The sequence below is a fragment of the Camelus bactrianus genome, chromosome 35 (genome assembly GCF_048773025.1).
Source record: "Camelus bactrianus isolate YW-2024 breed Bactrian camel chromosome 35, ASM4877302v1, whole genome shotgun sequence".
Lineage (NCBI taxonomy): Eukaryota > Metazoa > Chordata > Mammalia > Artiodactyla > Camelidae > Camelus > Camelus bactrianus.
In genome coordinates this window covers 7,908,501-7,925,268 of record NC_133573.1, presented here as the reverse complement: position 1 = coordinate 7,925,268, position 16,768 = coordinate 7,908,501, and the positions used below count along the sequence as shown (strand labels likewise).

Here is a 16,768-nt window from a genome sequence, read left to right as displayed (position 1 = left end):
TAGAGAGTTCAGTCATTAAACAAGTATATATTCTAACTGGTTTTGTCTTCTTAATGTAGTAACATTTTTATCATTATTAAGTATCTCCCTGGTAATTCTTTTTAACTCTATTTTTTCTAACATTAATATACCCACTTCAGATTTCTTATGGTTAATGTGTTTGTGGTATATCTTTTTTCTATCCTTTTACTTTTAAATTGATTCTTTATCTTTAAAATGTGTTCCTTATAAACATATAATCCAACAGTTAAATCTTGCTATCATTTTATTCATCCTGATGATTTCTGATGTTTGATTATGGGCATTTACCCAATTTATATTTAATATAATTACTGATATGTTTGGGTTTAAGTCTAAAATATTGGAGTCTGATTTCTCTTTGTCTCATTTGGCACTTACACCTCTTTCCATCTTTTGTAGTTCTTGCTTGGTATATTTGGAATTTTTTTTAGTGTTCCATGGTACTCTTCCATTTGATTGTTAGTTAGGTCTGTGTTATTTTTAATTAGTTGCTCTAGATTTGCAATATATATCTTTATTTTATTATAAACTACTTTTAGAAAAATATTTTACTATTTCATAATTAATATAAAATCTTACAAATACATCTTCCCAATTACCTTCTTTCTTCTCTTTTTGTTCATGAGTCATGTATTTTATTTCTAAATATACTATAGATTTCATATTAAATAGATGTAGTTTTTACTTCAATCAGTAGGTTTTGGAGAGATTTAAGTACATATGCATGCATATGGATAGGTATCTGTGCATGTGAATGGGTATTTTTTAAAAGTTTCTTTATATTTACTGATATATTTACTCTTTCCAATGTTCTTAATTTCTTCCTGGAGTCCCAAAATTCTACTATTGTTTGCCTTCATTTTAAGTATACTTTATCAATTCTTTCAGCACAGGTCTGCTGGAGACAAATTCTTTCCTATTTTTCTCTCTGAAAATAACTTTTTCATCTTAATTTTTTGAAGCTCTTTTTTGAATTCTAGGTTGACAGCTTTTTCTTGTCAGCATTTTAAAGATGTTCTATTTTAGCTCTTTAAAAATGGCTTATTTTCTTGTCTCCATTGTTTCTAGTGAGAAACATGCCATTATTCATAGCATTGTTCCTCTCATGTAATGTATTGGAGTTTTTTTCCTCTGGCTCCCTTCATAATTTTATTTTTATCTTTTGTTTTCAGAAATTTGAGTATGATTTGTCTAGTTGTAGTTTTATTTTTATTTATCCTCTTAGTTTTGCTTTTTTTTTTTTTTTTTGAGCTTTATGTTTCTATGGACTGCTTTCCTTGATTTTGGGAAATTATCATTCATCATCTCTTTATTATTTTTCTCTCTTCTCCTTCTTTGACTCTAGTTACTCAGATGTTGGAATGCTTGGTGTTATATCACAAATGTCAGATGCTTTATTTAATTTTTACCTATTTTTATTTAATTTTTTTTAATGTTTCACTTTAAATCCTGTTGATCTGTTCACCGCTTCTTTTCTCTGCTGTGCCCTGACTGCATATTCGCTTGTTGAAAGACTTCTAAACAGACATGGAAAAGAACAATAGAGATCCAATAATGTTTATGCCCAGGAGAAGGCATACCCCTTCTTCCTTTAGGGAAGTAGTGTGGGAGATGAGACGCTCTAGTGTGTATAGTTGATCTGAGACTACTGCTTGTTCTTTATCTACATTCACTTAACCACAGACCTTTCCTGATTTGAGGATATTAAAAGAACTTTCCTTTCACCAGAATGAGGGATCTAAGTGCTGGGAAGTTCTCTTTCAATCTTTTGCCCTGTCGTTTAGCAGAACTTATGGATTTGTGTGTCACTGGTGGATTTCTCATAGCTTCCCTTCTACAAGTTGGAGAATACCACCGTCTTACACTTAGTTAGGACTCTAAATGTTCATGGTATTACAGTTCTCCTTCCCTGCCTTTAAATCTCAGCAGGATTTATGCACCTGCAAGATGGTGCAAGAGTTTTACCTCAGTACTCCTGACATTCCCTGATAGTTATTGGACTTTTCCTTGTACTCAGTGTAAATCCCAGAATGATTGCTTGGTTTATCTGAATTTTCTTGCTTTGGCCTCAGACTTCAGACAGCTGTAAACACTGGCATCTTAGAGACATTCTCTCTCAGATCTCTTGCCTTGCCTACAGTCTTTCTCATGAGCACTTGGTGAAAGCCTTTAGAAAATCATTGATGGTAACCGAAGGCTCCCTATCCTTATTTCTGGAGCTTGCAGAGATAATAAATGCCACACTCAACCCTTTAAAATATTTTGAGATTTTGTCTGTTATAATATTGAACTCGTTAATTATTCATGCTGAAGTTTTGGGGAGAAGAGTACCTATGCCTGCAACTTACTCTAAGTTACATTTAAAAATCTGACTGATGGATAGATAGAAGGATTGGCAGATGGCTAGATATAGAATAATGCAAATATAATGGGATGCTAGTGGTAGAATCTAGATGTTACTTATATGGTTGTTAACTGTAAAATTCTTTTAACCTGCTGTATATTGGAAACCTTTCATAATGAAGTGCTTGATAAAAAATTTGGCTCTATCAGTGATGGTATTTCTTCTCCCATTTTTGTGCTAAATATGGAAGCTGCTTTGGAGTACTCTCTCTCCCAGGAGTGCTGATCAATCTTTGTGATTTTAATTCATTGGGTTTCTTTGTAACAGCAGGTCTCTGAATGGGTTAAACATATGCTGCTGTAGGTGGTGTGACTTACTTTTCTTATTGAGAGATGAACAACATTCTTTTGTTGTTTTCTTAATGGAGCCGTATCTTCCTATGTCTTATTATGAATCTTTTAAGGTTCCTGATATTCTCCAAACATCTTTCTGGAAATATTATGCCAAGTAATGCTTTCCTCATTTAAAAAAAAAATGCTACACTTTACTACACCTCTATTATTTCTTTCTTCCCATTGTATCAGTAAAAATTATTTTGGTTTATATTTTGCATTTCTTCTATTACTGAGGAGATTGAACATGTACTTACATGTTTATGCAGCAGTATAGTTTGATTCTGATACCAATAGACATGTTAAGGAAAAGTATTGTTAATTATGTTTATATTAATATTAAATGGTAAAGACATCACTATCAAAACATTCCACTTAATATTATTGCTATTATTAATAATGTGATAGTTACCAATTGTTGAAAACGGAACTAAGAGTTTATGTGCAGTACAATAGAGCCAAAAACTAAATATAAGTATTTCTGTTTCATAGATGAGCAAATTGAGAATTAGAAGGATTTGGTAGTTTATTCAAGGTCTCAGATAAGAAGAAACAATAGGTCATTTATTGAGACCTTTATATCTCTTATGACAAAGTCATATGGACCACTATATTGATATTTAATTGTCCTAAAGTCTCTTTATAAATTAAATACACTATGTTGTGAACATGTATTGTCCATTTCTGAAATGCTTTGTGCTTTTATCTTATGTATCTCCTCTGTTGAAAATTTCCATTTGTTTACTATCATGTGCAGTATAATACTTGTGTTTGCCTCAACTGTACTGCATAATCTTTTAAGGAAGATGAACTATTTCTATGACTGTTTCAATATTTGGGAAACAAATCTTTTACTTCTTCTGTATTATTCTCAATTTTCTGTCAAGTCATAGAATAACTTATAGATTCCAAACATCTTCAGGGAACTATAAATATTTGAAGAAATAATAATTAGTGAAAATCTTACTTAATACCTTTGATATTATATAATAACCTCTAATAAATGTCAAGTTTTAGGAGTTATGTTCCATTTTGGTAATATTTCAATATATTTTACTCATTTCCTTATACAGAGAACTTTAAAAAATTCAGAACATATTCTGCTCCACTGGGGTTAAGATGACAAAGAATATTTTTCAGAGCCCTTAGGGCAGAAAAGAACCAAGATACTGAGAATTAATAGCCAGTTCAGAAACTTACCTAATTCATATTTGATACAGAATTTATTTTAAGACAATGTAATACATGCATTTTCAATATAGTACATTTCTTTTCTTGAGTTAGCCTTCTGTTATATAAATATGACCCATTGTAGTTTGAAGTTTTCATAAATTATACAGTTTTTGGCTTTAAAAATTTATATTTAGAAACAATGAATTGTGCATGGAATTCACAAGCTTTGTTGTAAATTCATTAAAGTGTTTTTATCTTTTTAAATACAAATATTGAATAATATTCATTAATACACTTTATTATACAATTCAAACAAACAGGTATATATTCTCACTGTATTCTTAAATCAGATGTCATGATTTCTTAGTCAAAACAAAAAAATATCTGAATTGACTTTTAATGCCGCCTAGCTAATCCAGGAAGCTATTCCTTGGTGAGAATTCTCAAAACTTTTTACGACTGTAAATTTTTCCAGTAGTACTGCTATTTACAATACCTTTAGAATGTCTTCACATATTTCTTTTGCATGAACTGTCTTGTGCAATAACTGTATTAAATTTTTTGTTCACTAGCTATTTTAAGACAAGTAAATATAACCCATTAGGTTTTCTCTTCCCCTACATGAATCTGTGTTATTGTTATTCAGTGCAATGAATTTAACAGAGGTTGAAAATGAATAAATTCAATTTTTAGAACAAAGAGTTTGGTGACATTTACACCTAGGAAGAAAATGCTTAGAAGCTGTCAAAAGCAATGAAATGGGAAAATAGAACAATGAGTAAGGTATTGCCCACCAAAGTAAATAGGCAAATTCTATTCTTCCACATGTTGGGGGGAATTAAAAAAAACAAGCTACACATATGTTTTGACATAACATTTATTTTGCTTTGTTGATATACAAAATCAGTGTTGACAATAGACCAATAATTTCTTTGCTGCAGATTCAAACATACATAGAATCAGACAATGGTTGTGTGGAATAATGAATAAGAAAAAATACTTTCCACAAACCTTTATCAAACCGGGACAATTCTTGACAACATGAACATTTTTCTTCTTCCTTGTTACTAATGAGAAAATGCCTTCTACTGTTTCCATTTTAAATCATGTTGTTAAATAAAGGCTTTTGCCAAACTCAAATATTGATAGTACAGAAGATAAAATAATTTTTAAAATTAAAAATAAATGCCTCCAAGGAAAACTGTACAGCTTTACTAATATTTTTAAAATACTGTTATTACAAGGATTCATAGATTTCTTTTGCTTACATTTGCATTTTTAAATTTTCTACAATAAATTGTTTGTGATATAAATCATAAGCATTTTGGGGCCAGAAAGTTGGAGTTTTCACCATTACCACATCAAGAACAAATGTTGGGTAAATAATATAAGTAATTTCACCCTAGTAGACAACATGAATATTTGAAGATGATGACTTAGATGGAGTTAGCATTTAACACTTGTCCATATAACCTAAGACAATACTCCAAAAATAGTTTTTCTTCATGATAACACTTGCATCGATTAAACAAATATTCATTGCTATTAATGGCCTTTTATGACCAAAGTTAGCACCATTAAATTCCAGGTAATTGTACTAAATTACTAGGTATGATAAAAATTGATGATTGCTAAACACCAAAGTTCAAGAGAAAACAAAGAAACTAATCTACTTGGAATTAAGCTTTAGTTATGAGTTGTATTTCTATAGCATTTTAAATTTGTTGTGCTATGTGTTTTATGAACCACAGAGGTATAAATAAAAATAGTTTAGCTTTGTCTACAAAGCAACATTTGTTTACTTCTCCAAAAACACCTCATGATATTACTATGCCTAGAGAAATTGTCAATTTTCATCATAGTGATTTTATGAAAGAAATCAATATTCTCATATTATTCACTTCTGAGGTTAGAATTGGATCCAAATTTAAGTTTTAGTCATATCATGTACATGACTTTATAATGACCTACCTATAGGCAACTGCCTGGTTGTAAACTAAGCTGGTACATTTTATCTTCTGGGTATTGTGAATGATTTGCTAAAGAAACTTTCATTCTGGTCTATGAGTTATATCAAATTTCTGTTTCTTTTTTTTTAAAGGAAACATGAAAATACTTATGTTTAAATCAAGTTTTTAGTCAAGATCTAAATGTGTATATGCTATAAAATTAAAATGAACCTTATGAAACCTTTGATTCACTGTGGTACTATCTCCATATAAATGAGTTTTCTTTCTGATTATTTATCAGTAAAACTTCAGGGTACCACCAAATTAACAAGTGTTAATTGAAAAATGTTGATTATATAGTGGGCATTATAGAGATGGGATCAAGCGTCCTTGTCTTTGAGAAATCTGTCATTTTCTTGGGAGCAATAAGACTCAGATATATGAAACACTTTGATTTAAAAAAAAATCCTCTGGAATTTAGAAAACAAGTGACATTATTCCAAACTAAACTATTAAAGGGATTTTCCAAGAGGAAGAAATAAAGTACATAGATTTCCCTTAATCTCCCTCTCAACTCCCAACTCAGCTTTCTCTATTATTAACATCTTGCATTGGTGTTGTACATTGCTTTTTTTAATTTTTATAATTTGGCTTTCTATTTTATTCAGAATTCTTAAAATTACTTCTTAATTTTTGTGGGGGTATAAACTAGTAAGGGTTGGGGTGGATGGGATGGCAAAGAGCTAGCACTTGGCATCTGCTCTGTAAAAGGTATATATGCAAGAGAGAGACTCAGTATAGAATTTATTACAAAATTTAATCTTTACAATCTCTTCAGCAAATGATACTGAGAAAGCTGGACAGAGCATGTAAATCAATGAAGTTAGAACACTTCCTCATACCATACACAAAAATAAACTCAAAATTGCTTAAAGACTTAAACTTAAGTCAATACGCCATAAAACTCCTAGAAGAAAACACAGGCAAAACATTCTCTAACATAAATTGTAGCAATATTGTACATTGCTTATTAAGTCCATAGTTTATATTAACATTCATCCTTTATTTTGTACAGCTCTCTGAATTTTGACAAATGTATAACATTATGTATCCACAAATACAATATCATACAAAACGGTTTTACTGCCCTAAAAAGCCCCTTTGCTCTACCTATTCACCCCTCCCCTACCCTTACCCTTAGTCTTTTGACTGTCTCCATCACTTTAGTTTCTTCCAGAATGCCATTTCCTTGGGACTATGCCATATGCACTCCTTTCAGTTAGCTTTTTCATTCAAAAATAGCTTTTAAGATTCCTTCATATCATTTCATGGCTTGATAGTACCTTTCTTTTTATTTCTGAATAATATTTTATTATATGGATAGATGATACTTACTCATTCCACTTACTGGGTATGTCCAGATTTTGGAAATTATTAATAAAAATGTTATATATGTTTTATGCAGGCTTTTTTATACACATGAGTTTTTAATTTATTTGAATAAATACCTAGGAGCTCAATTGTCAAATGGCATAGTGAGACTATGTTTAGCTTTGTAAGAAACTGCCAAAATGTCTCCCAGAGTGGATGAAATTAATAAAGGAAACCTCAGCTAAAATTAAAGTCAAGAATGGCCTGTAGAGAGAGCTTTTATGCATTCCCTTAACATCATTTGCATGCATTAACCTTTGTTTGTCTGCCCCACAGAAAGAAGTGTACCTAGCACTCCCAAACAGGAAGTACAACTACTTTATTTACTATTCTGAGGGAAGAGTTTCTCCTTGCTCAGCAACAGCCCAGCCAATGAAAACTATCACAGCTCAGTCAGTGAGAAGCCATCACCGTACTGAACTCCCAATTTTCTCCAATGAACTTTCTTTCACAACAGCTCCTCCCAATTCTCCGTCTTTCCCTATAAAAGCAGGCTCCCTTCCTTTATTCTCTGGACTTGCCTGTGGTTTGCCATACATTGCATACTTCAGATTGCAATTCTTTGCTTTTCCTGAATTAACTCATTTTTCTAGTAAAATACCTGGATATTTCATTGTTTTAGGTCAACATGGCTGTATCATTTTACATTTTTATCAGCAATAAATGAGAGTTTCTATTGCTTCCCTCCCTTGTCAGCATTTGGTTCTTTTAGAGTTTTGACTTTTAGCCATTCTAACAGTGTAGTAGTGTGTAGTGGTATCTTGTTTTGATTTGTAATTTCCTGATGACATATTCAGCATCTTTTCATGTGTTTATTTGCCATCTGTATGTCTTCTTTAGTGAGCTGTCTGTTCAGATCTTTGCCAATTTTTTAATGGATTCTGTATTTTCTCATTGTTGAGTTTTAAGTGTTTATTGTATTATTGGAATACATATATTTTATCAGGTATTTGTTTTGAAAATATTTCTCCCAGTCTGTGGCTTGTTATTTTCTTAATAGTGTTTTCACAGAAGTTTCAAATTTTAGCAGTGTCCAATTTATCAAATTTTCCTTTCATGAATTGTGCTATTGATATTGTATCTAAAACACATTGCCACATCCAAAGTCACCCACATTTTTTCCATTGTCATCGTCTAGAAGTTTTATAATTTTCTGTTTTATATAGTTTTATGACCCATTTTTAGTTAATTTTTATGAAACGTGTAAGATATGTCTCTAGATTTATTTTTTTGCATGTAAGTGTCTAGTTATTCCAGCATCATTTGTTGAAAAGTCTATCTTTTCTCTATTGGATTTCCTTTGCTTTTTTGTCAAAGATCACTTGACTGTATTTGTGTGGGTCTATTTCTGGTCTCTCTACACTATCTTATTGATCTATTTGTCTATTCTTTCTCCCATACACTATGTGTAGTGAGTCCTGAAGTCAGCTTTTGTCAGGCTTCTTACATTGTTCTACTTCTTCAATATTATGTTGACTATTCTGAATCATTTGCTTTTCATATAGACTTTATAGTCACTTGGTGAATGTCCAGAAATTAATTGTTTTAGATTTTGCCTGGAATTGCTTTGAATCTATAGATCAAGTTGGAGATAAATAACATCTTAACAGTGTTGAGCATTCTTAGCTATTAACAAGGAATATTTCTCCACTTATTTAAATATTATTTAATTTTTCAGACTTGTATACATTTCTTTAGGCATAACTTATACATATTTAGATAGATTTACATCCAATTGTTTCAATTTTTTGTTGCTAGTGTAAAGGTATTGTTTTTTTTTTATTTCAAATTCTAATTCCTCATTGATGGTTTATAGAAAACTAAGTGATATTTGTATATTAACATTGTATCTACCTGGATCACATGGTAAGTCTATTTTAGTTTTTTAAAACACATCCATACTGTCCTCCATAGTGGCTACACCAATCTACTCCCACCATCAGTGTTGGAGGGTTCCCTTTTCTCCACACCCTTTCCAATGTTTATAGATTGTAGACTTTTTAATGATGGCTATTCTGGTTGGTGTGAGGTGATAGCTTGTTGTAGTTTTGCTTTGCATTTCTCTGACAATTAATAATGCTGGACATTTTTTCATGTGCCTATTGGCCATTTGTATGTCTTCATTGGACAATTGCTTGTTTAGGTCTTCTGCCCATTTTTGAATTGAGTTGCTTGTTTTTTTGATATTAAGGTGTATGAGCTGTTTGTATATTTTGGAAATTAGTCCCTTGTCAGTTGCATCATTTGCAAATATTTTCTCCCATTCTTTAGGCTGTTTTTTTTTTGTTTTGTTGATGGTATCTTTACCTGTGCAAAAGCTTTTAAGTTTATTTAGATCCCATTTGTCCAGCAATCCCACTCCTGGGGATATACCTGGAGAAAAATATAATTCAAGAAGACACATGCACCCCAATGTACATAGCAGCAATATTTACAATAGCCAAGATATGGAAACAACACAAATGTCCATCAATGGATGAGTGGATAAAGACTATGTGGTGTGTGTGTGTATATATATATATATTTTTTTCAATGAAATACTACTCAGCCATGAAAAAGAATAAAATTATGCCATTTGCAGCAACATGTATGGACCTAGAGATCATCATTCTAAGTGAAGTGGGCCAGAAAGAGAAAGAAAAATGTCATATGATATCACTTACATGTGGAATCTTTTAAAAAGGACACAAATGAGTTACTTACTATTTATAACTTAAATGACTGATTTCTTGAATATGTGTAAGCACATTTGACTGTCCTTTATGATTGGATTACTGCATTCTGTTGAGTCTTATCTTGTGGTTGGCTTTATTCCTTTGATAATTATGTAAGTTTAAAAACCTAAAGCTCTAAATTGTTCTTAGAAGCAATGAGTAGTACATATATGTAAATTTAAAAAATTGTGCAGTGTATTGTATATATGTATCTATATGCAGTATATTGTATATTTGCAGTCAAATTTTAACAGTTCTACTTAATAAAATTGAAAAATGGAAAAAAATGTATCTAGCAACTTTGCTGTAATTTCCAAGAGTATTTCTGTTGATTCTTTGGAATTTTCTATATAGACGATTATGTCATCTGAGAACAAAGATAGTTTTACTTTCTTCTTCCCAATCTGTATACATTTTACTTCCTTTTCTTACCTAATTACATTAGCTAGGATTTCTAGTATGATGTTGAATAGGAGAGGTGACAGGAGACATTCTTGCTTTGTGTCTAAGCTTAGGAAAAAGCACTTTTTCTCATAATTGTGTGTTATCTGTAGTTTTTGTGGATATTTAATATCAAATTGAGAAAATTTCCCTCTTTTCTTTATTTGCTGAGACTTTATTTGTATCATGACTGGGGGCAGAATTTTGCCAAATGTATTCTCTGCATCTACTGATACAATATTATTTTTCTTAGTTGACCTGTTGATTTGATAGGTTACATTAATTTATTTCCAAATGTTGGTGCAACCTTGCACACCTTAACACTTCCCACTTGGTCATGGTAATTCTTTTTATACAGTGTTAAATTCAATTTGATAATATTTTGTTTAGGATTTTTGCATTTTGTTCATGAGAGATAATGTTCTGTCACTTTTCCTTTTTGGAATTTCTTTATCTGGATTGGTATTAGGTTAATGTCGGCCTCATAGATTGAGTTTAAAATGCCCCCTCTGCTTCTACTTTGTGTAACAGATTGTAGAGAAGTTGATTATTTACTCCTTGATTGTTGGGTAGAATTCACCAGTGAAACTATCTATCATGCCTGTTTTCTATATTGAAAGATGTTAATTATTGATTTAATGCATTTAATAAATATAGGCTTATTAAGAGTATTTTTTTCTTTTGTGTGTTTTGGTAAATTATATCTTTCAACTAATTAGTTAATTTCTTCTATGTTATCAAACGTTGGGGCATAGTGTTATTCATGGCATTCCTTTGTTATTCTTTTAATGCCTAGGGGATTAGTAATGATAGCCTTTCTTTCATTTATGATATTAGTAATTGGTGTCTTTTTTAACTTATTGGTTAGCCTCACTACAGGTTCATCAGTTGTATTGATCTTGCCAAAGAACCAGCTTTCAGTTTTGTTGATTTCATTTATTCTATTTCCTGTTTTCAATTTCATTAATTTCTCCTCTGTTTTTTAGTATTTATTTTCTTTTGCTCAGTTTGGACTTAATTTGCTCTCTTTCATTCTAGGTTCCTCGGGTTGAAGGTTGACTGTTGATTTTAGATCTTCTTTTCTTTTTTTATTGTAGTAAGAATATTTCACTTGTGATTTACCCTCAGTAATTTGTAAGTGCACTATGCAATATTAATGTTGTACAGCAGTTCTCTATAACTTACTCATCTTACATAACTAAAAATTTATACTTATTGAATAGTGATTCTCTGTTTTCTCTCCCCAGACTCTGGCAACTACCATTGCACTGTCTGTCTCTATAAATACTACTCTTTTAGCTATCTCATATAAGTGAAGTCATTCAGTATTTCCCTGTAACTGGTTTATCTCACTTAGATTTATATACTCCAGATTTATCCATGTTGTCAAGTATTGCAAATTCCTATTTTAAATCCAAAGAATATTCCATTGTATGCATATACCACGTTCTCTTCATCCATTAATCCACTGGTGAACACTTGTAATTTTTCCATGTTGTATTGATAAACACTCAGATTGTATTCCATTATTGTGAATAATACTTCAATAAACACCAGAGTGCAAATAGTGCTTTAATATCTTGATTTCAATTATTTTGGATATATACCCACAAGTGGAATTGCTATACATTTCTACCTAATTGCACTGCTTCATTGCATCCAACAAAATTGATGCACTGAATCTTGAACAAGCCACACGATGTAAAGAGGAGGAATGGATGTACCTGGAATAGAAAACCAAATGAAGCTGATCGAAGAATTCAGCAAGGTAGCAGGTTACAAGATTAACGTTCAAAAATCAGTTGCATTTCTTTACACTAACAATGAATCAACAGAAAAAGAAAGTAAAGAAACAATCCCCTTTAAAATAGCACCCAAAGTAATAAAATACCTAGGAATAAATCTAACCAAGGAGGTGAAAGAATTATACACAGAAAACTGTAAACCACCGATGAAGGAAATTAAAGACTTTAAAAAATGGAAAGATATCCCATGATCTTGGATTGGAAGAATCAATATTGTTAAAATGGTCACACTGCCCAAGGCAATCTACAGATTAATGCAATCCCTATCAAATTACCCAGGACATATTTCACAGAATTAGAACAAGTCATAATAAAATTTATATGGAACCATCAAAGACCTAGAATTGCCAAAGCATTACTGAAGAGAAAGAAAGAGGCTGGAGGAATAACCCTCCCAGACTTCAGACAATACCATAGAGCTACAGTCATCAAGACAGCATGGTATTAGTACAAAAGCAGACATATAGACCAATGGAACAGAATAGAGAGCCCAGAAATGAACCCACAAACTTTTGGTCAACTAATCTTCAACAAAGGAGGCAAGAATATACAATGGAATAAAGACAGCCTCTTCAGCAAATGGTGTTGGGAAAACTGGACAGCAGCATGTAAAGCAATGAAGCTAGAACACTCCCTTACACCATACACAAAAATCAACTCAAAATGGATCAAAGACTTAAACAAAGATAAGATACAATAAACCTCCTTGAAGAAAATATAGGCAAAACATTATCTGACATACATCTCAAAAATGTTCTCCTAGAACAGTCTACTCAAGCAATAGAAATAAAAGCAAGAATAAACTAATGGGACCTAATGAAACTTACAAGCTTCTGCACAGCAAAGGAAACCATAAGTAAAACAAAAAGACAACCTACGGAATGGGAGAAAATTTTTGCAAATGAAACCAACAAAGGCTTGATCTCCAGAATATATAAGCAGCTCATATGACTTAATAAGAAACAACCAAATAACCCAATCCAAAAGTGGGCAAAAGACCTAAACAAGCAATTCTCCAAGGAAGACATACAAATGATCAAAAGGCACATGAAAAAATGCTCAATATCACTAATTATCAGAGAAATGCAAATCAAAACTACAATGAGGTATCACCTCACACCAGTCAGATGGCCATCATTCAAAAGTCCACAAATGACAAATGCTGGAGAGGCTGTGGAGAAAAGGGAACCCTCCTTCACTGCTGGTGGGTTGCAGTTTGGTGCAGCCACTGTGGAAAACAGTATGGAGATTCCTCAAAAGACTAGGAATAGACTTACTGTATGACCCAGGAATCCCACTCCTGGGCATATATCCAGAAGGAACCCTACTTCAAAATGACACCTGCACCCCAATGTTCATAGCAGCCCTATTTACAATAGCCAAGACATGGAAACAGCCTAAATGTCCATCAATGGATGACTGGATAAAGAAGAAGTGGTATATTTATACAATGGAATACTACTCAGCCATAAAAACTGACAACATAACTCCATTTGCCGCAACATGGATGTCCCTGGAGAACGTCATTCTAAGTGAAGTAAGCCAGAAAGAGAAAGAAAAATACCATATGAGATCGCTCATATGTGGAATCTAAACAAAAACAAAAACAAAAAAAGCATAAATACAAAACAGAAACAGACCCATAGACATAGAATAGAAACTTGTGGTTGCCAAGAGGGCGGAGGGTGGGAAGGGATAGACAGGATTTCAAAATTGTAGAATAGATAAACAAGATTATACTGTATAACACAGGGAAATATACACAAGATCTTATGGTAGTGCACAGAAAAAAAATGTGACAATGAATGTATCTATGTTCATGTATAACTGAAAAATTGTGCTGTACACTGGAATTTGACACAATATTGTAAAGTGATTATAAATCAATAAAAAGTTATATTGTAAAAAAAAGAAAAGAAAAGAAAACCAAATGAACTTTTGAAGTATAATCAAATTTATGATGTTTTGAAGGATATTAAACAAAGAACAACAGATCATAGAACTCAATAATGGAAAGGGTTTTAACACTGTATAAATTAAACAGTGGACTGAATGAACATATGTACCTCCATCTCCTACCTAAGCCCCTAAAATAGGGAAGGGAAATGAAAAAGCATGCAACTTATGGACAAAAATAATGGGATAGTAGACAATGGCAAATGAGTGGTTGTCAAAAGTTTTAATCTTGAAAGTCTCAGCTAACTGAGGATATCAGAGGAAAGCTAAAGCCCCTCACCTGCAATGCAGAAAACCAACAAGGAGCAAGTTGATTTTAAATTCGCAAACCCAGAAAGTGTGATAGCTCAGAAATATTAAATTCTTCTAAAGATGGGAGTGCAAGATTTGGCTGAATAGGAGATTTAGCTGAAAACTTGTATAGGGAACCTCTGGATCAGCTTCCTCATCTTTCACAGCCAGACGTTTCCTTTCCTACTCCAGCTAAGAACAAGAACTGACTCTGTAAATAAGTTCATTAAGCTGAGAATAGAGCTATAGCACTATCCTAAAAACAGGATGATTAACGAAAGTGTGCATGCTGAATACTGACATCTTAATCATTTTACCTCTGAAACCCCTACCCTGTAGGTTTATACTCTTCATATACAAGATGGAAAGAACCTATACTGAGACTTCTAAGTTAGAAACCCCTGCCAATATACATATGCTTCCCATTAATGTTTAGTACTTCATTCTTAAATATGAATGGATAGCCAACAATTGCCAGATATTTGAGGAATCCTCCAATAGCAAAGAGGACTAACACTAAAAAGGGACAAATGCAATCCAGAGCAATATCTAAATGATATAATCAAAGGGTAGAGAATATATTGCAATCACAAAATAGGAAAGAACAGGACGCAATAAAACAAAATATTCAGAGAATAATGAGCTTTTTTTTTTAAGTGAAAAAATTAATAAAATCAATAGCAGATTTGAAAAGTAAATAAAACTGAGGACTAAAAATAAGTGAAAAATATGAAGACTCGGTAATGAATCTGGGAGATCAAAATATTGCTCAATAGAAGTTTCAGAAAAATAAAAGAGCCAAAGTGAGAGGAGGAAATTATAAAAGAAAAAAAAGATAGGAGAAAAATCTCTAAGATCCAAACTGCATTTTTTCATGTTTTAAAAGAATCCAAATTACCCAGCAAAACTAGTGTCAAATGAAACTCTATCAAAGTGTCTCATGTAATTTCAGAACTCCCAGAGATAGAGACAGTTTTAAAACTTTCTATAGAGAAAACAACTCTGAAATTACTATCCCAGATTCTCAAAAGTGACACTATTAATTTTCTTTTGCTGCCTGACAAGTTACAACAAACTTAGGAGATTGAAACAACACAATTTATTTTATCTCACATTTTCAGGAATTCTGGTATAAGTTAGCTGGATTCTTTTCTCAAGAGTCCAAGCAGGTTGAAGTCAAGGTTTTGTTCAGGGTTGCCATCTGAGTCTCAAAGTCCCCTTTCAAGATGCCTGTGGTTGGAAGATTTCAGTTTCTGTGGTTAGACAACTGAAGTCACCTTTTTCTTGCTGTGTGTCAACCAGAGATCACTCTCAGCTTCTGGAGGGCCTTACCAAAGAACTCCATTCATAGATAGTTTGCAACATGGTTATTTGCTTTTTCAAGACCAGTAAGAAAACATACATATATTCGTGGGTAACTGAAAAATTGTGCTCTACACTGGAATTTGACACAACATTGTAAAATGACTATAACTCAATAAAAAAAAGTTAAAAAAAAAAAAGACCAGTAAGAGAAATATGTCTCTTCAAATCTTTTTGTGCACTTTTAAGATCTGACCTAATTAGAAATAATTAGATCAGACACATTTTCTTTTTACTTTAAACCATTATTAAAAAGTGAAGAACTCAGAAAGTTAGGGTGTCTGACTTTCCTTTTCAAACTGCATTATTCCACTCCACCTTTTAGGCCTAGAGAATATGAAGCTCCATATTGCATTTCTCGTCTTCTCTAACAACGAGTTTTTACAAAACTTTCATGGATATCATGCTGTACCAAGCATTTGTTATGTAATCAACAGCTGAAAAAATATTGCCATTTGCAACATGGATGGACTTGGAGGGCATTATGCTAAGTGAAATAAGCAGACAAAGACAAATACTGTATGATATCACTTGTACATGGAATCTAAAAAATACAACAAACTAGTGAACATAACAAAAAAGAAGCAAACAAAAGTTATGGAGAAAAAACTAGTGGTTACCAGTAGAGACAGAGAAGGGGGAGGGGCAATATAGAGGTAGGGAATCAAAAGGTACAAACTTACGTATAAAATAAGCTACAAGAATATATTTTACAACATGGAATATAAGCAATATTTTATAACCATTAATAGAGTATAACCTTTACAAATTGTGAATCACTATATTGTACACCTGTAAATTATATAATATGATACATCAGCTATACTTCAATTAAAAACTAAAAATAAATTAAAATATGTTTAAAAAACAGCCTGACACTATAAACAAA

The 16,768-nt window shown here is 32.0% G+C and overlaps 1 protein-coding gene across 1 annotated transcript in view; it reads left to right on the top strand.

Moving 5' to 3' along the window:
* Positions 1–10,838, top strand: part of LOC141575980 (uncharacterized) — a 54,618-nt gene extending 43,780 nt beyond the window's left edge. The window contains exon 3 of the mRNA XM_074357996.1: positions 7,587–10,838. Within this exon, the coding sequence (XP_074214097.1) occupies positions 7,587–7,602 (16 nt within the window). The 3' untranslated portion in view covers positions 7,603–10,838. The remainder of the gene's footprint in view (positions 1–7,586) is intronic.
* The last annotated feature ends 5,930 nt before the right edge of the window (positions 10,839–16,768 follow it).